At 44.4% G+C, this 22,655-nt stretch overlaps 1 protein-coding gene across 1 annotated transcript in view; it reads left to right on the forward strand.

Moving 5' to 3' along the window:
• Positions 1 to 22,655, forward strand: part of LOC109898933 (protein shisa-9B-like) — a 79,916-nt gene that overhangs the window by 41,804 nt on the left and 15,457 nt on the right. Inside the window, exon 3 of the mRNA XM_020493986.2 lies at positions 7,228 to 7,353. Coding sequence (XP_020349575.2) covers positions 7,228 to 7,353 — 126 coding nt within the window. The remainder of the gene's footprint in view (positions 1 to 7,227; positions 7,354 to 22,655) is intronic.

Genomic DNA, 22,655 nt, shown 5'->3' on the forward strand with positions numbered 1-22,655 from the left:
CTTTAGTTGGAAGGCTGTTTTGAACCCAGCCTTCCACTGGGCCAATTCATCATGCTGATTGACAGGCTGAGAGCTGTCACTCTTACAGTTGATTCTGTGTGTGTGTGTGTGTGTGTGTGTGTGTGTGTGTGTGTGTGTGTGTGTGTGTGTGTGTGTGTGTGTGTGTGTGTGTGTGTGTGTGTGTGTGTGTGTGTGTGTGTGTGTGTGTGTACATTCATGTTCATCTCCTGGATTTTCTGCGCTGTAGATTAGACACAGACCAGAAGTCATTATTTAACCATCCTATATGGTGGTACACAGTGGAAGTGGAAGTCATTATTGAACCATCCTATACAGTGGTACACAGTGGAAATGGAAGTCATTATTGAACCATCCTATATGGTGGTACACAGTGGAATTGGAAGTCATTATTGAACCATCCTATATGGTGGTACACAGTGGAAATGGAAGTCATTATTGAACCATCCTATATGGTGGTACACAGTGGAAATGGAAGTCATTATTGAACCATCCTATATGGTGGTACACAGTGGAAGTGGAAGTCATTATTGAACCATCCTATACAGTGGTACACAGTGGAAATGGAAGTCATTATTGAACCATCCTATATGGTGGTACACAGTGGAAATGGAAGTCATTATTGAACCATCCTATACAGTGGTACACAGTGGAAATGGAAGTCATTATTGAACCATCCTATATGGTGGTACACAGTGGAAATGGAAGTCATTATTGAACCATCCTATATGGTGGTACACAGTGGAAATGGAAGTCATTATTGAACCATCCTATATGGTGGTACACAGTGGAAATAAAAAGTCATTATTTAACCATCCTATACAGTGGTACACAGTGGAAATGGAAGTCATTATTGAACCATCCTATATGGTGGTACACAGTGGAAATGGAAGTCATTATTGAACCATCCTATACAGTGGTACACAGTGGAAATGGAAGTCATTATTGAACCATCCTATATGGTGGTACACAGTGGAAATGGAAGTCATTATTGAACCATCCTATACGGTGGTACACAGTGGAAATGGAAGTCATTATTGAACCATCCTATATGGTGGTACACAGTGGAAGTGGAAGTCATTATTGAACCATCCTATATGGTGGTACACAGTGGATATGGAAGTCATTATTGAACCATCCTATATGGTGGTACACAGTGGAAATGGAAGTCATTATTGAACCATCCTATACAGTGGTACACAGTGGAAATGGAAGTCATTATTGAACCATCCTATACAGTGGTACACAGTGGATATGGAAGTCATTATTGAACCATCCTATATGGTGGTACACAGTGGAAATGGAAGTCATTATTGAACCATCCTATACAGTGGTACACAGTGGATATGGAAGTCGTTATTGAACCATCCTATACAGTGCCGCCCCCCCTCCCTGGTGCTCCACGGCGCCAGGCTCCCCTGCATTACGCACTCCTGCCACCATCAGTACGCATACCTGCCTTTCCCCGTCATGCGCATCAGCGTTTATTACCTCCCCAATATTTGTCAGTTCCTCATCTCTGTTCCCCGCTTCTGCATTGATTGACGAATGTCGTTGTTTTGCCCGTGTGCTGATTCTGTGCCTGTCTTGTTTCATGTCTGTTCCTTATTAAATGTTGACTCCCTGTACCTGCTTCTCATCTCCAGCGTCGGTCCTTACAGCCGTAAGTAAATAAGACAACTTCTGTAAGTAAATAAAACAACTTCTGTAAGTAAATAAGACCGCTGCAATGAATAAATAAGACTGCTGTCATAAGTAAATAAGACCACCGCTGTGATTAAATAGGACCGATGTCGTAAGTAAATAAGACCGCTGCCGTGATTAAATAGGACCGCTGTCATAAGTAAATAAGACCGCTGCCGTGATTAAATAGGGCCGCTGTCGTAAGTAAATAAGACCGCTGCCATGAATAAATAGGACCGCTCTCATAAGTTAATAAGACCGCTGTCATGAATAAATAAGACCGCTCTCATAAGTAAATAAGACCGCTGTCACGAATAAATAAGACCGCTCTCATAAGTAAATAAGACCGCTGTCATGAATAAATAAGACCGCTCTCATAAGTAAATAAGACCGCTCTCATAAGTAAATAAGACCGCTGTCATGAGTAAATAAGACCGCTCTCATACGTAAATAAGACCGCTGTCATGAGTAAATAAGACCGCTCTCATAAGTAAATAAGACCGCTGTCATGAGTAAATAAATCAAATCAAATGTATTTATATAGCCCTTCGTACATCAGCTGATATCTCAAAGTGCTGTACAGAAACCCAGCCTAAAACCTCAAACAGCAAGCAATGCAGGTGTAGAAGCACCGCTCTCATAAATAGATAAGACCGCTCTCATAAGTAAATAAGACCGCTGTCATGAGTAAATAAGACCGCTATCATAAATAGATAAGACCGCTCTCATAAGTAAATAAGACCGCTGCCGTAAGTGAAGAAGACTTTATAGAACAAGTTTGAAAACTGTATTTTGTTTTTAAATTATTTTGTAAATTGGAATGGTAGAGTTATGTCATGGATTTATCAGAATTGTATGGAATGGTCTGCTCAATCCAAGATTACAACCAATTGATTACATTATTACCCCATAATCAAAGAGGCAGGTGGCAGCGGGAGGAGGTAGGGAACTGGTCTGTCTGCCCAATATAAAGGATCAAAACTGGCGGTGGAATAAAAATAGCATAAATAAGAAAGTAGACCAGTTTCATTTGAGGACCAGGGTGTAGACAACTGTGCCATACAGATTGAAAAATAGTTGGAAAGAGATATTTGATCTACCGATTCCATGGTGTGTGAGTTGATATATAAAACAACGCAAGCTTCAAGACTTCTTGCTTTTCAGCTAAAATTATTGTGAAGAGTTCTTGCCACCAACAAAATGTTGAATGTTTGGGGCATTCAATCATCGCAGCTCTGCAGATTTTGTTGTGAGGATACAGCATCAATAGACCATTTGTTTTGGTATTGCCCTCAGGTAGCCTGTTTCTGGTCTCAGGTTCAGGAATGGCTGGAAAAGCATAACATTAATCTAAAATGTACCCTAGAAATAGTACTGTTAGGAGATCTGGAGAGACCTGGTCAGTCAATTACTAATACACGAATACTCCTAGTAAAATTATTTATTTTAAATTTGCAATCTGTGGATTCTATTAAATTAGATTCAAATTGTATGTTAAACATCACAGCGCAGTTGAAAGATATATGGTGCATCAAAATCCGAAGAGGGTGGCCAGCAGAGATAGGTGGGACGGGCTGATGTTTGTACTCATGCATATACACACACTCTCCTTCAAACACACACTTGTGCACTTACATGGACACACACATACTCATGCGTCTTGGGGATCCCGAGTGACGCAGCGGTCTAAGGTACTGCATGTCAGTGCTTGATGCGTCACTACAGACACCCTGGTTCGAATCCAGGCTGTATCACAACTGGCCGAGATTGGGATTTCCATAGGGCGGTGCACAATAGGTCCAGCATCATCCGGGTTTGGCCAGTGTAGGCCGTCATTGTAAATAAGAATTTGTTCTTTAAAAAAAGATATATATATTTTACCCCAATTTTGTGGTATCCAATTGTTAGTAATTCTATCTTCTCTCATCGCTACAACTCCCGTTGAGGCTCGGGAGAGACGAAGGTCGAAAGCCATGCGTCCTCGGAAACACAACCCAACCAAGCCACACTGCTTCTTAACACAGCACGCCAACCCAGAAGCCAGCCACACCAATGTGTCGGAGGAAACACTGCACCTGGCGACCTTGGTTAAGGTGCGCCCGGCCCGCCACAGGAGTCACACCGGCCAAACCCTCCCTAACCCTGACGACGTTAGGCCAATTGTGCGTCGCCCCACAGACCTCCCGGTCGTGGCCGGCTGCAACAGAGCCTGGGCGTGAACCCAGAGTCTCTAGACCACTGCGCCACCCGGGAGGCTAAGAATTTGTTGACGTGCTAGTTAAATAAATGTAAAAATAATAATAATAATAATAGTCTTGGTGGTTGGGTGCTTGGGCTGATGGCTGGTTCGGGTTCCTGTTTTTGACCTTGTGGGAGATCTGTCGACATGCCCTTGAGCAGGGCGTTGACCCTGGTTGCTTCTGTGGGTCACTCTGGATGGGAGTCTGTTAGATGATTGAATATAATGTAAATGTTGAACGGCTTCACTGCAAGTAGATTGTACAGCGCCTTGCGAAAGTATTCGGCCCCCTTGAACTTTGCGACCTTTTGCCACATTTCAGGCTTCAAACATAAAGATATAAAACTGTATTTTTTTGTGAAGAATCAACAACAAGTGGGACACAATCATGAAGTGGAACGACATTTATTGGATATTTCAAACATTTTTAACAAATCAAAAAGTGAAAAATTGGGCGTGCAAAATTATTCAGCCCCTTTACTTTCAGTGCAGCAAGCTCTCTCCAGAAGTTCAGTGAGGATCTCTGAATGATCCAATGTTAACCTAAATGACTACTGATGATAAATACAATCCACCTGTGTGTAATCAAGTCTCCGTATAAATGCACCTGCACTGTGATAGTCTCAGAGGTCCGTTAAAAGCACAGAGAGCATCATGAAGAACAAGGAACACACCAGGCAGGTTCGAGATACTGTTGTGAAGACGTTTAAAGCCGGAATTGGATACAAAAAGATTTCCCAAGCTTTAAACATCCCAAGGAGCACTGTGCAAGCGATAATATTGAAATGGAAGGAGTATCAGACCACTGCAAATCTACCAAGACCTGGCCGTCCCTCTAAACTTTCAGCTCATACAAGGAGAAGACTGATCAGAGATGCAGCCAAGAGGCCCATGATCACTCTGGATGAACTGCAGAGATCTACAGCTGAGGTGGGAGACTCTGTCCATAGGACAACAATCAGTCGTATATTGCACAAATCTGGCCTTTATGGAAGAGTGGCAAGAAGAAAGCCATTTCTTAAAGATATCCATAAAAAGTGTTGTTTAAAGTTTGCCACAAGCCACCTGGGATACACACCAAACATGTGGAAGAAGGTGCTCTGGTCAGATGAAACCAAAATTGAACTTTTTGGCAACAATGCAAAACGTTATGTTTGGCGTAAAAGCAACACAGCTCTTCACCCTGAACACACCATCCCCACTGTCAAACATGGTGGTGGCAGCATCATGGTTTGGGCCTGCTTTTCTTCAGCAGGGACAGGGAAGATGGTTAAAATTGATGGGAAGATGGATGGAGCCAAATACAGGACCATTCTGGAAGAAAACCTGATGGAGTCTGCAAAAGACCTGAGACTGGGACGGAGATTTGTCTTCCAACAAGACAATGATCCAAAACATGAAGCAAAATCTACAATGGAATGGTTCAAAAATAGTCCAAGTCAAAGTCCAGACCTGAATCCAATCGAGAATCTGTGGAAAGAACTGAAAACTGCTGTTCACAAATGCTCTCCATCCAACCTCACTGAGCTCGAGCTGTTTTGCAAGGAGGAATGGGAAAAAATTTCAGTCTCTCGATGTGCAAAACTGATAGAGACATACCCCAAGCGACTTACAGCTGTAATCGCAGCAAAAGGTGGCGCTACAAAGTATTAACTTAAGGGGGCTGAATAATTTTGCACGCCCAATTTTTCAGTTTTTGATTTGTTAAAAAAGTTCCACTTCATGATTGTGTCCCACTTGTTGTTGATTCTTCACAAAAAAATACAGTTTTATATCTTTATGTTTGAAGCCTGAAATGTGGCAAAAGGTCGCAAAGTTCAAGGGGGCCGAATACTTTCGCAAGGCACTGTATGTTTTAAGTAAATAATACCACTGCAACAAATAAATAAGACCGCTGGTGTAAGTAAATAATACTGCTACCCTAGTAAAAAATTCCGCTGGCGTAAGTAAATAAGACCGTTGCCGTAAGTAAATAGGACCACTGCCATAAGATATTATCACTGCTGCCGTAAGTTATTAAGACCGCTGCCGTAAGTAAATAAACCTGCTGTTTTAAGTAAATAAGACCCCTGCCGTAAGTAAATAAGACTGCTGGTTTAAGTAAATAAGACCGCTGCAGTAAGTAAATAAGACTGCTGCCGTATGTAAATAAGACTGCTGCTGCGCGTAAATAAGTCCGCTGCTGCATGTAAATAAGACCGCTGCTGCACATAAATAAGACCGCTGCTGCACATAAATAGGACCGCTGCCGTACGCAAATAAGACCTCTGCTGCACGTAAATAAGACCGCTGCTGCACGTAAATAGGACCACTGCTGCACGTAAATAAGACCGCTGCTGCACGTAAATAAGACCGCTGCTGCACGTATAGAGGACCACTGCTGCACGTAAATAAGACCGCTGCCGTATGTAAATAAGACCGCTGCTGCACGTAAATAAGACCGCTGCTGCACGTAAATAAGACCGCTGCTGCGCGTAAATAAGACCGCTGCCCTACGCAAATAAGACCGCTGACGTAAGTAAATAAGACTGCTGCTCCCTCCTCTCTATCGGGCAGCGGAGTGTTAAGTGCTCTGTAGAAGTCTCTGTTTGATTTTCTGACTGGCGTTTGACGAGGCTCCTGGGAGTCGGATGGGAATATGAATATGAGGACTGGGTAAATCCTCCCATCAGACAGACATCATTCCCTCTTTCCCTCTTACTCTGTTCTCTCTACTGTCTCTCTCTCTCCCCTACCTCTCTCAGTCTCTCTCTCAGTCTCTCTTTCGATCTCTTTCTCTCTATTTCAGTCTCTCTTGCACTCTCTCTCTCCCCTACCTCTCTCGGTCTCTCTCTTGGTCTCTCTCTCTCTAGGTCTCTCTCTCACTCAGCTCCTTCTCCCTCGCTTAATCGAGTAAGATGGAAATGCAATTAAAGTCAATCTCCAGTACAGTTTCAGGGTGAATTCAAATTAGTGCTTCCTCTTTTGTTTTTCTTCCTGTCATTATCTCACAAGAAAAAAGTTACTACCATACCGGTCATGTACTTAGATGACAAAAACATCAGTATTACCAATGGGTCATTATTTTGGCCCATGCTGGCTTGGTTATGATATAAGACGTGTATTGTAAAGTGAGAACAGCTGTCCATAGGTGTGTAATATGTCACCACAAGTGGCATAACTACTATTTTAGTGTTAGTGACGTGTAACTACAATGGACAAATGTCACTGTCTTGACGTATTCTAATGAGGCCATGTTGGAACCGAAGTCATCTAACATTCCCCCATTTTGTGTCTTGTCTCTGCAGAAGGAGGTCAGATTAACAACAATGTGGGTCCAGGTCCCACCATGGGCCAGCCACACCCCTACCCTGCTCTGAGCCAGCAACGACCTGGGAAGGAACTTAACAAGTACGCCTCTCTCAAGCTCGTGGGTGAGTGTCTGCTCAATCCGCTTTGTTCTGCTTTGTGTCTGTAGAGGCCTGGGTTCCACTAAGTAAGTTAGCCTTGTTCCAACCAGAACAGCCCAATGACTAAGCTTGATCAAATACCAATTCTATTTGTTATCATTGTGTACACATAACATTTCATGAAGGATTTCTGTATACTTCCCACTTTCGCTGGAACTGAAGACCGATGGGTGTGATGGGTGTCATCAACCATAGTGCCCTTCCTTTTGTTACAGGTGACAGTTTTGATACTCATCACTGCATCCTGTATCAAAAGGTTCGCTGGACCCATAGATCTCTACATGACTCCCTTTTTGTTCACAAGACCCTACGTCATAAACTTCTGTATAGACACCAGAGTTGCCTAACCCGTTCACAGGATTGGTTAACTCTTGATGTTCCTAGGGTCTCCACCGAGCTACGTAAATATCCTTTAAGTTTTAATGCAGCGTAGTGCTGGAACAAAATCCCAAATCAATTCATCTTAATGTTGTGGTGCAGTTCGGGCAGTTTAGAGTGTTGATCGGGGAATTATTTCTGGACAAATGTAACTGTTGCTCTGGGTGATTTGTGATGTTTAACTTGTGCTTCCAATGACTGTGTTTTTGTATTTTTATGTGTAAATATGTGTATATTTTGTGTATGTTTGTGTTGTATTGTGCAGGGCATATCTGAAAAAGAAACCTAGGTCTTAATATGTCTTCCCTGTTCAAATAAAGGACTAATAAAAAGTATATAGAACTCTCACAGTCCCAATCAAAAATCAACTTGTTTTGACATTGACATTCTTAATAGAGTCTAGTCCACTCTATTTTGTTATGTTAATACCATAATATCATACGAACAAAGCAAGTCTTCTTCTTAAGTATGCGAAAGGCAGTTCCCCCAGAAACAAAATGATGGGATCCGTCTGGCTCTCTGTACTGTATAATCATAGTCGCTACCTCTGGAATAACACAACATCACGGGAATGCAGAATACTCACACCTCTCATTGAGATGTTAAATGCAGGAGAAAGCTAATCATTTTCAAAGCAATTCCCAATCCATCACTTCACTATTCAGTCCCTGACTAATTTTCAGCTTGGAAACAGATTGCTGTGATTGTTTACACAAAAGCAGTCCATTATGCTGGGGCTTTAAGAGAGAAGAGGAAGTATTTTTCTGTTCTGTGTGAATGTCACACAGTTTATATAACCACTAGCAAGCCATTCAATCTGAGACAATTGAGAATGGGAAATGTTGACTGATTTGGCCCATATCTCCTGTGTTTGACTAATAAAGTGAACCAGATCTATCCAGCTAGGTATTAATGAGGCTATCTGTGTACTGGAGGAGGTCCAATGATACTGGAAAATAGTTTTGAGAGATTAGATTTGGTTTATCTCCTCCTCCCCCTCCTCTTCCTCCCCTCCCCCCTACTCCTCCACCAAATGATCTTCCCCCTCTTCCTCCCCTCATCTCCATCCCCCTCCTCTTCCTCCCCTCCCCTCATCTCCATCCCCCTCCTCTTCTTCATCTCCATCCCCCTCTTCTTCCTCCCCTCCCCTCATCTCCATCCCCCTCCTCTTCCTCCCCTCCCCTCATCTCCATCCCCCTCCTCTTCCTCCCCTCCCCTCATCTCCATCCCCCTCCTCTTCCTCCCCTCCCCTCATCTCCATCCCCCTCCTCTTCCTCCCCTCCCCTCATCTCCATCCCACTCCTCTTCCTCCCCTCCCCTCCCCTCATCTCCATCCCCCTCCTCTTCCTCCCCTCCCCTCATCTCCATCCCCCTCCTCTTCCTCCCCTCCCCTCATCTCCTTCCCCCTCCTCTTCCTCCCCTCCCCTCATCTCCATCCCCCTGCTCTTCCTCCCCTCCCCTCATCTCCTTCCCCCTCCTCTTCCTCCCCTCCCCTCATCTCCATCCCCCTCCTCTTCCTCCCCTCCCCTCATCTCCATCCCCCTCCTCTTCCTCCCCTCCCCTCATCTCCATCCCCCTCCTCTTCCTCCCCTCCCCTCATCTCATCCCCCTCCTCTTCCTCCCCTCCCCTCCCCTCATCTCCTTCCCCCTCCTCTTCCTCCCCTCCCCTCATCTCCTTCCCCCTCCTCTTCCTCCCCTCCCCTCCCCTCATCTCCATCCCCCTCCTCTTCCTCCCCTCCCCTCATCTCCATCCCCCTCCTCTTCCTCCCCTCCCCTCATCTCCATCCCCCTCCTCTTCCTCATCTCCATCCCCCTCCTCTTCCTCCCCTCCCCTCCCCTCATCTCCATCCCCCTCTTCTTCCTCCCCTCCCCTCATCTCCATCCCCCTCCTTTTCCTCCTCTTCTTCCCCTCATCTCCATCCCCCTCCTCTTCCTCCCCTCCCCTCATCTCCATCCCCCTCCTCTTCCTCCCCTCCCCTCATCTCCATCCCCCTCCTCTTCCTCCCCTCCCCTCATCTCCATCCCCCTCCTCTTCCTCCCCTCCCCTCATCTCCATCCCCCTCCTCTTCCTCCCCTCCCCTCATCTCCATCCCCCTCCTCTTCCTCCCCTCCCCTCATCTCCATCCCCTCCTCTTCCTCCCCTCCCCTCATCTCCATCCCCCTCCTCTTCCTCCCCTCCCCTCATCTCCATCCCCCTCCTCTTCCTCCCCTCCCCTCATCTCCATCCCCCTCCTCTTCCTCCCCTCCCCTCATCTCCTTCCCCCTCCTCTTCCTCCCCTCCCCTCATCTCCTTCCCCCTCCTCTTCCTCCCCTCCCCTCATCTCCATCCCCCTCCTCTTCCTCCCCTCCCCTCATCTCCATCCCCCTCCTCTTCCTCCCCTCCCCTCATCTCCATCCCCCACCTCAAAGCATGTTTTCTTCTTCTCATCTTCACCTACCAGCTCCCCAGGATATCTGATTTCATTTCTGTAATAGAGGATCTCCCACCCACTGTATTCAGAGCCTCAGTGAAATCTTGTCATTCTAGAGGCACTTATTTTAATCTGCTTTAGAGAGCAATAGCGACACAGTCCCAAGAGGCCATCTTCATTTTCTGGAGTCATGAACTGATGTTATGACCATGGAGACGCACAACAACGATATGACTGGAAACGAACAACTACGAGGACAGCTGAGATAGAGAGAGAGAGGGAGAGCCTTCATTTGAGCTGTGTTATTGCATTTATCTGAACTTTCACTGAGCATTTTTTCTTCTCTCCTCCATATTGCTCGGGCCTTATTCCACTTATCACAAGCGGCTCTTAAACGACAGTGTTGTTCTTGACTTGACTTTGATTCAATTGACTTTGATTCAATTCAGAAATAACTTACAGATCTTAAATTACTGTTAAATACAAGTAAAACCAAGCTCATGCTGTTCTCAAGGTCATGAAATGTTGACCCTGAGGACCTACATATTTGCTCTATAAATTGAACCCAAATTTACCTTGTTTCTCAATTTAAGTACCTGAGTGTCTGGATTGATGACAAGTTGTCCTTCGTAACGCATATAGAAAATCTGACTAAGAAGCTAAGATCCAAGATTTTTTTAAATTATATAGAAATAAATCATGCCTCAGTATTGAAAATAGGTGAGAGATTATTCAAACAATGCTTCTCCCTGTATTGAAATTTGGTGATGTTGTTTACATGCATGTGGCAACCTCTGTTTTAAACCCATGGACACAGTCTACCATTCAGCAATGCGTTTTATCACAGGGGACAATTTTAGGACTCATTGTAGTCTGTATAAAATGTGGGATGTACCTCTGTCTGTAAGAAGAGAGCTTCATTCTCTTTGATTTATTTACAATCTGACAGAAACTCTCTCTGTATGTAACATCATTAATTAAGATGAAAATCCCAAGTTACCAAACCGTTCAATGGAATGGATAAGAGAGATCCCTCCAGTTTCCACAGATTTGGGAAAATCTGCATTTTGTTTTTTTGCCCCAAATTTGTGGAACAATCTGCAAAGTTTACTGAAGTTAGATGGTGCCACTCAGGCAGTTTACATGATTGATCGAGGACCTCTATGTAGTTGAATGGGATCGAGGACCTCTATGTAGTTGAATGGGATCGAGGACCTCTATGTAGTTGAATGGGATCGAGGACCTCTATGTAGTTGAATGGGATTGAGGACCTCTATGTAGTTGAATATGATCGAGGACCTCTATGTAGTTGAATGTGATCGAGGACCTCTATGTAGTTGAATGGGATTGAGAACCTCTATGTAGTTGAATGTGATCGAGGACCTCTATGTAGTTGAATGTGATCGAGGACCTCTATGTAGTTGAATGGGATTGAGGACCTCTATGTAGTTGAATGTGATCGAGGACCTCTATGTAGTTGAATGGGATTGAGGACCTCTATGTAGTTGAATGGGATTGAGGACCTCTATGTAGTTGAATGTGATCGAGGACCTCTATGTAGTTGAATGGGATCGAGGACCTCTATGTAGTTGAATGGGATCGAGGACCTCTATGTAGTTGAATGGGATCGAGGACCTCTATGTAGTTGAATGGGATCGAGGACCTCTATGTAGTTGAATGGGATTGAGGACCTCTATGTAGTTGAATGGGATTGAGGACCTCTATGTAGTTGAATGTGATCGAGGACCTCTATGTAGTTGAATGTGATCGAGGACCTCTATGTAGTTGAATGGGATCGAGGACCTCTATGTAGTTGAATGTGATCGAGGACCTCTATGTAGTTGAATGGGATTGAGGACCTCTATGTAGTTGAATGTGATCGAGGACCTCTATGTAGTTGAATGGGATTGAGGACCTCTATGTAGTTGAATGGGATTGAGGACCTCTATGTAGTTGAATGGGATTGAGGACCTCTATGTAGTTGAATGGGATTGAGGACCTCTATGTAGTTGAATGGGATTGAGGACCTCTATGTAGTTGAATATGATTGAGGACCTCTATGTAGTTGAATGGGATTGAGGACCTCTATGTAGTTGAATGGGATCGAGGACCTCTATGTAGTTGAATGGGATTGAGGACCTCTATGTAGTTGAATGGGATTGAGGACCTCTATGTAGTTGAATGGGATTGAGGACCTCTATGTAGTTGAATGGGATCGAGGACCTCTATGTAGTTGAATGGGATTGAGGACCTCTATGTAGTTGAATGGGATTGAGGACCTCTATGTAGTTGAATGGGATTGAGGACCTCTATGTAGTTGAATGGGATTGAGGACCTCTATGTAGTTGAATGGGATTGAGGACCTCTATGTAGTTGAATGGGATCGAGGACCTCTATGTAGTTGAATGGGATTGAGGACCTCTATGTAGTTGAATGGGATTGAGGACCTCTATGTAGTTGAATGGGATTGAGGACCTCTATGTAGTTGAATGGGATTGAGGACCTCTATGTAGTTGAATGGGATCGAGGACCTCTATGTAGTTGAATGGGATTGAGGACCTCTATGTAGTTGAATGGGATCGAGGACCTCTATGTAGTTGAATGGGATCGAGGACCTCTATGTAGTTGAATGGGATCGAGGACCTCTATGTAGTTGAATGGGATCGAGGACCTCTATGTAGTTGAATGGGATCGAGGACCTCTATGTAGTTGAATGGGATCGAGGACCTCTATGTAGTTGAATGGGATTGAGGACCTCTATGTAGTTGAATGGGATTGAGGACCTCTATGTAGTTGAATGGGATTGAGGACCTCTATGTAGTTGAATGGGATCGAGGACCTCTATGTAGTTGAATGGGATCGAGGACCTCTATGTAGTTGAATGGGATCGAGGACCTCTATGTAGTTGAATGGGATCGAGGACCTCTATGTAGTTGAATGGGATTGAGGACCTCTATGTAGTTGAATGGGATTGAGGACCTCTATGTAGTTGAATGGGATTGAGGACCTCTATGTAGTTGAATGGGATCGAGGACCTCTATGTAGTTGAATGGGATTGAGGACCTCTATGTAGTTGAATGGGATTGATGACCTCTATGTAGTTGAATGGGATTGAGGACCTCTATGTAGTTGAATGGGATCGAGGACCTCTATGTAGTTGAATGGGATCGAGGACCTCTATGTAGTTGAATGGGATCGAGGACCTCTATGTAGTTGAATGGGATTGAGGACCTCTATGTAGTTGAATGGGATCGAGGACCTCTATGTAGTTGAATGGGATCGAGGACCTCTATGTAGTTGAATGGGATCGAGGACCTCTATGTATAAGAATGGGATCGAGGACCTCTATGTAGTTGAATGGGATTGAGGACCTCTATGTAGTTGAATGGGATTGAGGACCTCTATGTAGTTGAATGGGATTGAGGACCTCTATGTAGTTGAATGGGATTGAGGACCTCTATGTAGTTGAATGGGATTGAGGACCTCTATGTAGTTGAATGGGATTGATGACCTCTATGTAGTTGAATGGGATTGAGGACCTCTATGTAGTTGAATGGGATCGAGGACCTCTATGTAGTTGAATGGGATCGAGGACCTCTATGTAGTTGAATGGGATCGAGGACCTCTATGTAGTTGAATGGGATTGAGGACCTCTATGTAGTTGAATGGGATCGAGGACCTCTATGTAGTTGAATGGGATCGAGGACCTCTATGTAGTTGAATGGGATCGAGGACCTCTATGTATAAGAATGGGATCGAGGACCTCTATGTAGGTGAATGGGATTGAGGACCTCTATGTAGTGAATGGGATTGAGGACCTCTATGTAGTTGAATGGGATTGAGGACCTCTATGTAGTTGAATGGGATTGAGGACCTCTATGTAGTTGAATGGGATTGAGGACCTCTATGTAGTTGAATGGGATTGAGGACCTCTATGTAGTTGAATGGGATTGAGGACCTCTATGTAGTTGAATGGGATTGAGGACCTCTATGTAGTTGAATGGGATTGAGGACCTCTATGTAGTTGAATGGGATTGATGGACCTCTATGTAGTTGAATGGGATTGAGGACCTCTATGTAGTTGAATGGGATCGAGGACCTCTATGTAGTTGAATGGGATCGAGGACCTCTATGTAGTTGAATGGGATCGAGGACCTCTATGTAGTTGAATGGGATCGAGGACCTTTATGTAGTTGAATGGGATTGAGGACCTCTATGTAGTTGAATGGGATCGAGGACCTCTATGTAGTTGAATGGGATCGAGGACCTCTATGTAGTTGAATGGGATCGAGGACCTCTATGTAGTTGAATGGGATCGAGGACCTCTATGTAGTTGAATGGGATCGAGGACCTCTATGTAGTTGAATGGGATCGAGGACCTCTATGTAGTTGAATGGGATCGAGGACCTCTATGTAGTTGAATGGGATCGAGGACCTCTATGTAGTTGAATGGGATCGAGGACCTCTATGTAGTTGAATGGGATTGAGGACCTCTATGTAGTTGAATGGGATCGAGGACCTCTATGTAGTTGAATGGGATTGAGGACCTCTATGTAGTTGAATGGGATTGAGGACCTCTATGTAGTTGAATGGGATTGAGGACCTCTATGTAGTTGAATGGGATCGAGGACCTCTATGTAGTTGAATGGGATTGAGGACCTCTATGTAGTTGAATGGGATTGAGGACCTCTATGTAGTTGAATGGGATTGAGGACCTCTATGTAGTTGAATGGGATTGAGGACCTCTATGTAGTTGAATGGGATCGAGGACCTCTATGTAGTTGAATGGGATCGAGGACCTCTATGTAGTTGAATTGGATTGAGGACCTCTATGTAGTTGAATGGGATTGAGGACCTCTATGTAGTTGAATGGGATTGAGGACCTCTATGTAGTTGAATGGGATCGAGGACCTCTATGTAGTTGAATGGGATCGAGGACCTCTATGTAGTTGAATGGGATCGAGGACCTCTATGTAGTTGAATGGGATTGAGGACCTCTATGTAGTTGAATGGGATTGAGGACCTCTATGTAGTTGAATGGGATCGAGGACCTCTATGTAGTTGAATGTGATCGAGGACCTCTATGTAGTTGAATGGGATCGAGGACCTCTATGTAGTTGAATGGGATTGAGGACCTCTATGTAGTTGAATGGGATCGAGGACCTCTATGTAGTTGAATGGGATCGAGGACCTCTATGTAGTTGAATGGGATCGAGGACCTCTATGTAGTTGAATGGGATCGAGGACCTCTATGTAGTTGAATGGGATCGAGGACATCTATGTAGTTGAATGGGATCGAGGACCTCTATGTAGTTGAATGGGATCGAGGACCTCTATGTAGTTGAATGGGATCGAGGACCTCTATGTAGTTGAATGGGATCGAGGACCTCTATGTAGTTGAATGGGATTGAGGACCTCTATGTAGTTGAATGGGATCGAGGACCTCTATGTAGTTGAATGGGATCGAGGACCTCTATGTAGTTGAATGGGATCGAGGACCTCTATGTAGTTGAATGGGATCGAGGACCTCTATGTAGTTGAATGGGATCGAGGACCTCTATGTAGTTGAATGGGATCGAGGACCTCTATGTAGTTGAATGGGATCGAGGACCTCTATGTAGTTGAATGGGATCGAGGACCTCTATGTAGTTGAATGGGATTGCTTTTATTTCATGTTTATTTATTTTGTATTCATTTTTTATTGTAGTGAATTGTATTGTTTTCTACACATATGCATGTTGTTTTAATATTCAGTTGTTATTGTAATGTATACAGGGTTCTCTTGTCAAAATATATGTTCATCTCAATATGACTCCCTGTTTAAATAAAGGTTTAATAACGTTTGTATAAAATAGCATTCCCAACGGTAGCTACAGAATCCTTCATCTGAGAGCTGATAAGCCACACTTCTGTTAATCAATATCTGTCTTCACTGTCCCTAAATTAATCTCTGTATTAAGGTCACAATGTTGGATTTTAAAACCAGACATGGGGAAATCTAACTAATAAAAGGGACCCTGTACCCAAAACTTAACCCTGAAGAAGGTTTGTTTATCTCTATCGTTCACTGGGGCAAATTATAGTGCAATGCAAATGCATTTGTGTCTCACAACTCCACTGCCCCCATGCCATAGAGACCGACAGTTAGGCTGTCTCTGATTTGTCATTCTCAGATAGTATTGTAGCGTAATTGGAGTTGACACATCATTTAGTCCCTACAGTCTCTACAGTCCCACCACCTCTGCCAAGCATCCACATTTAAATTGTTTCTGTCTGTGGCCTTTTGTGCCCGAGGAACTTACTCTGTCTGTCTATAGTCGTTCTGTTTCTCATCAGAACAACTACAAACAGAGTATTTTCCCTGTGAATGTATGTGTGCCATTGAGCTGACTGCTGCTAGATTGATTTACCTGTCGCCTGACTGAGTTTGCAGGCAGGCAGCTGCGAGGCAAACTCAGCGTTCACAGCGCCTCATCATGCTCGCTGGAAGGACAACAGAGTGATGAAATAGATGTATAGTTACAGAGCAAACTTCCCCAGTGACTCTATCTTCAAGGACGTGAAAAGCAACAGGCCATCCACCATAACCTGAGAGTCACACTAGGATGCTCAATAGCTAAGGATAAAGAGTAATGACTGAACCGGGGAATGTGGATCACCCGGTAAAAAGGACACATTTCTCAGTGGTAAGAGAGATTTGCTGACATGAACGACAGAGCAATGAATGAGGGGAATTAAACGTGACTGCACTCAGCAAGGAAATCTGCTGGAGTGGTGTAGGCTAGCTGGAGGGCACAGGTCTTGGGAGACAGGAAGCCTCTGAGGCCGACCTAGACATCTCTCACCTGCCTGGAAGCATCCTCATATCAATTGATGGTTGTTTCCCTGATCAGCCAGTCCAATTTAAATTCTCCCCATTTATTTACCTGCGTAGAAGTAGTAGCCTGCAGTCTCTGTATGCTAACACATTCAACATGGTTTGACCTAAGGCTCTGTTACATTGAGGTTTGGAAAAAAACATGATTTCAAATGTGAAATCATAAGAAATCACGAGTTTTTGGAACACTTCACATGTTAAAACAAAAGTGAGTCATTATGATACACACACAGTGCTTTTAACATACAGTGTTTTTTAACACACATATTTGGTACACATGACTACATTGTGTATGTTTATTTATACAGTAATTATTATTCAACGTGTCTTCACCTGGGATTTAAACTCACAACCTCTTGGTTCACGGTATTCTGATCTTTCTGCTACGCCACCATGTCTATAGCCTGGGTACCAGTCTCTTTAGATAATCCACTCCCTGTACTCCATGTCAAATCAAATTTATTTGTCACATACACATGGTTAGCAGATGTTAATGCGAGTGTAGCGAAATGCTTGTGCTTTTAGTTCCGACAATGCAGTAATAACCAACGAGTAATCTAACCTAACAATTCCAAAACTACTACCTTATACACACAAGTGTAAAGGGATAAAGAATATGTACATAAAGATATATGAATGAGTGATGGTACAGAACGGCATAGGCAAGATGCAGTAGATGGTATCGAGTACAGTATATACATATGAGATGAGTAATGTAGGGTATGTAAACAAAGTGGCATTAGTTTAAAGTGGCTAGTGATACATGTATTACATAAAGATGCAGTAGATGATAGAGTACAGTATATACATATACATATGAGATGAATAATGTAGGGTATGTAAACATTATATTAAGTAGCATTGTTTAAAGTGGCTAGTGATATATTTTACATCAATTTCCATCAATTCCCGTTATTAAAGTGGCTGGAGTTGAGTCAGTGTGTTGGCAGCAGCCACTCAATGTTAGTGGTGGCTGTTTAACAGTCTGATGGCCTTGAGATAGAAGCTGTTTTTCAGTCTCTCGGTCCCAGCTTTGATGCACCTGTACTGACCTCGCCTTCTGGATGATAGCGGGGTGAACAGGCAGTGGCTCGGGTGGTTGTTGTCCTTGATGATCTTTATGGCCTTCCTGTGACATCGGGTGGTGTAGGTGTCCTGGAGGGCAGGTAGTTTGCCCCCGGTGATGCGTTGTGCAGACCTCATTACCCTCTGGAGAGCCTTACGGTTGTGGGCGGAGCAGTTGCCGTACCAGGTGGTGATACAGCCCGACAGGATGCTCTCGAATGTATATCTGTAGAAGTTTGTGAGTGTTTTTGGTGACAAGCCGAATTTCTTCAGCCTCCTGAGGTTGTCTGTGTGGGTGGACCAATTCAGTTTGTCTGTGATGTGTACGCCGAGGAACTTAAAACTTACTACCCTCTCCACTACTGTATCATCGATGTGGATAGGGGGGTGTTCCCTCTGTTTCCTGAAGTCCACAATCATCTCCTTAGTTTTGTTGACGTTGAGTGTGAGGTTATTTTCAAGACACCACACTCCGAGGGCCCTCACCTCCTCCCTGTAGGCCATCTCGTCGTTGTTGGTAATCAAGCCTACCACTGTAGTGTCGTCCGCAAACTTGATGATTGAGTTGGAGGCGTGCGTGGCCACGCAGTCGTGGGTGAACAGGGAGTACAGGAGAGGGCTCAGAACGCACCCTTGTGGGGCCCCAGTGTTGAGGATCAGCTGGGTGGAGATGTTGTTACCTACCCTCACCACCTGGGGGCGGCCCGTCAGCAAGTCCAGTACCCAGTTGCACAGGGCGGGGTCAAGACCCAGGGTCTCGAGCTTGATGACGAGTTTGGAGGGTACTATGGTGTTAAATGCTGAGCTGTAGTCGACGAACAGCATTCTCACATAGGTATTCCTCTGGTCCAGATGGGATTGGGCAGTGTGCAGTGTGGTTGAGATTGCATCGTCTGTGGACCTATTTGGGCGGTAAGCAAATTGGAGTGGGTCTAGGGTGTCAGGTAGGGTGGAGGTGATATGGTCCTTGACTAGTCTCTCAAAGCACTTCATGATGACGGAAGTGAGTGCTACAGGGCGGCAGTCATTTAGCTCAGTTACCTTAGCTTTCTTGGGAACAGGAACAATGGTGGCCCTCTTGAAGCATGTGGGAACAGCAGACTGGAATAAGGATTGATTGAATATGTCCGTAAACACACCAGCCAGCTGGGCTGCGCATGCTCAGAGGGCGCGGCTGGGGATGCCGTCTGGGCCTGCAGCCTTGCGAAGGTTAACACGTTTAACTCACTCACGTCAGCTGCAGCGAAGGAGAGTCTGCATGTTTTGGTAGCGGGCGTGTCAGTGGCACTGTATTGTCTTCAAAGCGGGTAAAAAAGTTATTTAGTCTGCCTGGGAGCAAGACATCCTGGTCCGTGACTGTGCTGGTTTTCTTTTTGTAATCCGTGATTGACTGTAGACCCTGCCACATACCTCTTGTGTCTGAGCCGTTGAATTGCGACTCTACTTTGTCTCTATACTGACGCTTAGCTTGTTTGATTGCCTTGCGGAGGGAATAGTTACACTGTTTGTATTCGGTCATGTTTCCGGTCACCTTGCCCTGATTAAAAGCAATGGTTCGCGCTTTCAGTTTCACGCGAATGCTGCCATCAATCCACGGTTTCTGGTTTGGGAATGTTTAAATCGTTGCTATGGGAACGACATCTTCAATGCACGTTCTAATGAACTCGCACACCGAATCAGTGTATTCGTCAATGTTGTTGTTCGCCGCAATGTGGAACATATCCCAGTCCGCGTGATGGAAGCAGTCTTGGAGCGTGGAATCAGATTGGTCGGACCAGCGTTGAACAGACCTCAGCGCGGGAGCTTCTTGTTTTAGCTTCTGTCTGTAGGCAGGGAGCAACAAAATGGAGTCGGGGTCAGCTTTTCCGAAAGGAGGGCGGGCCTTATATGCGTCGCGGAAGTTAGAATAGCAATGATCCAAGGTTTTACCAGCCCTGGTTGCGTAATCGATAATACTCCATGTCTATAGCCTGGGTACCAGTCTCTTTAGATAATCCACTCCCTGTACTCCATGTCTATAGCCTGGGTACCAGTCTCTTTAGATAATCCACTCCCTGTACTCCATGTCTATAGCCTGGGTACCAGTCTCTTTAGATAATCTACTCCCTGTACTCCATGTCTATAGCCTGTGTGCCGGTCTCTTTAGGTAATCCACTCCCTGTTCCCTCATGTCTATAGCCTGGGTACCAGTCTCTTTAGATAATCCGCTCCCTGCACTCCATGTCTGTATAAAAGGTAATAACAAGGAGTGGCATAGAGTGGAATGTTAGCTAACTGGTACTCAGACCACCACGTCTGTGTCAATGACTGATGTCACCTGTATTCCTACACTTTGGACTTCAAAGTAAAGAATACACTCAAGAAAAACTATTATATTTATCACAGTGATTCAGAAGTATCATTAAAACAGAATAATACATTTCCCACCAACATTAGACAACTGTACCGAAAACCCTCAAATTGATGAGGTAAATCAATTATGTCAATGTTGAGAGAATAATCAGATTAACTGATGAGTAAAACAGCAGTCAGATGGCACTCTGTTGCTAAGTGCAGAGATGAATTATAGGTAAGGAATGTTACAGACTTTGTGGTGCAGCAGAAAGGTCAGCCTCCCTCACATCCAGTGGTTATGAGTTAAAATCCCAGATGGGGTCATATTTTAACTGAACAGCGTACCACTGTCACATGTGAAGTGTTCCAAAAACATTTTTTCACATTTGACTAGATGCTCTTATCCAGAGCAACTTACTCTGGGTTATGTGCCTTGTCCTATAGGACACATCAACAGATTTTTTCACCTTGGGGGTTCGAACCATCAATCTTTCAGTTACTGGACTAACGCTCTTAAGGGCATGGGCTACCTGTCGCCGTCACATCTGACATGTTCCAAAAACACATTATAACATGATTTGACATTACTGTGAAATCATGTGATCTTCCACATGATGCTGGATTCCAGCAACCTGAATTTCTTGCTACGCCACCAGGTTTGTCGCCAAGACAGAGATCGGACACATGTTTATTGGCATGGATACATTTCTGCACTGCTGAAAGTTGCCCAGACTCAAGTCAGTAATTGTGTGATTATCTGACAACACAAACGTAAAAGTAGCGGAGCTCAGGGACACTGGACATTAAGTATGCATAAATGCTCTGGGGAGTAGTACCTGAAACCTTTTGGTCTGGAGTGCATTAATGTCTCAGCAGGGCCACCAGATGCTTATTTTTTAATCAAGAACATACTGTACAGTACCAGTCAAAAATGTGGACACACTTACACATTTCAGGATTTTTCTTTATTTCTACTATTTTTCTACATTGTAGAATAATAGTGAAGACATCAAAACTATGAAATACCACATATGGAATCATGTAGTGACCAAAGAAATGTTAAACAAATCTAAATATATTTATTTTGAGATTTTTCAAAGTAGCCACCCTTTGCCTTGATTTGGACACTCTTGGCAGTCTCTCAACCAGCTTCACCTGGAATGAAGGAAAAGCAAAAACCAAGCCATGAGGTTGAAGGAATTGACTGGATTGTGCTGAGACAGAGATATGGGGAAGGGTACCAAAACATTTCTGTAGCATTGAAGCTCCCCAAGAACACAGTGGCCTCCATCATTCTTAAATGGAAGAAGTTTGGAACCATCAAGACTCTTCCTAGAGCTGGCCACCAGGGAAAACTGAGCAAACTGGGGGAGAAGGGCCTTGGTCAGGGAGGTGACCAAAAACCTGATTGTCACTCTGACAGAGCTCTAGAGTTCCTCTGTGGAGATGGGAGAACCTTCCAAAAAGACAACCATCTCTGCAGCACTCCACCAATTAGACCTTTATGGTAGAGTGGCCAGATGGAAGCCACTCGTCAGTAATAGGCACATTACAGCCCGCTTGGAGTTTGCCAAAAGGCACTGAAAGACTCTAACTATGAGAAACAAGATTCTCTGGTCTGATGAAACCAAGATTGAACTCTTTGGCTTGAATACCAAGCGTCACGTCTGGAAGAAACCTGGCACCAAGGTGAAGCATGGTGGTGGCAGCATCATGCTGTGTTGATGTTTTTCAGCGGCAGGGACTGGGAGACTAGTCAGGATCGAGGCAAAGATGAATGGAGCAAAGTACAGATAGATCCTTGATGAAAGCCTGCTCCAGAGCGCTCAGGACCTCAGACTGGGGGCAAAGTGGTGCAGCAGAAAGGTCAGCCTCCCTCACATCCAGTGGTTATGAGTTAAAATCCCAGATGGGGTCATATTTTAACTGAACAGCGTACCACTGTCACATGTGAAGTGTTCCAAAAACATTTTTTCACATTTGACTAGATGCTCTTATCCAGAGCAACTTACTCTGGGTTATGTGCCTTGTCCTATAGGACACATCAACAGATTTTTTCACCTTGGGGGTTCGAACCATCAATCTTTCAGTTACTGGACTAACGCTCTTAAGGGCATGGGCTACCTGTCGCCGTCACATCTGACATGTTCCAAAAACACATTATAACATGATTTGACATTACTGTGAAATCATGTGATCTT

Source organism: Oncorhynchus kisutch, linkage group LG11 (genome assembly GCF_002021735.2).
Source record: "Oncorhynchus kisutch isolate 150728-3 linkage group LG11, Okis_V2, whole genome shotgun sequence".
NCBI classification, from domain to species: Eukaryota; Metazoa; Chordata; class Actinopteri; order Salmoniformes; family Salmonidae; genus Oncorhynchus; species Oncorhynchus kisutch.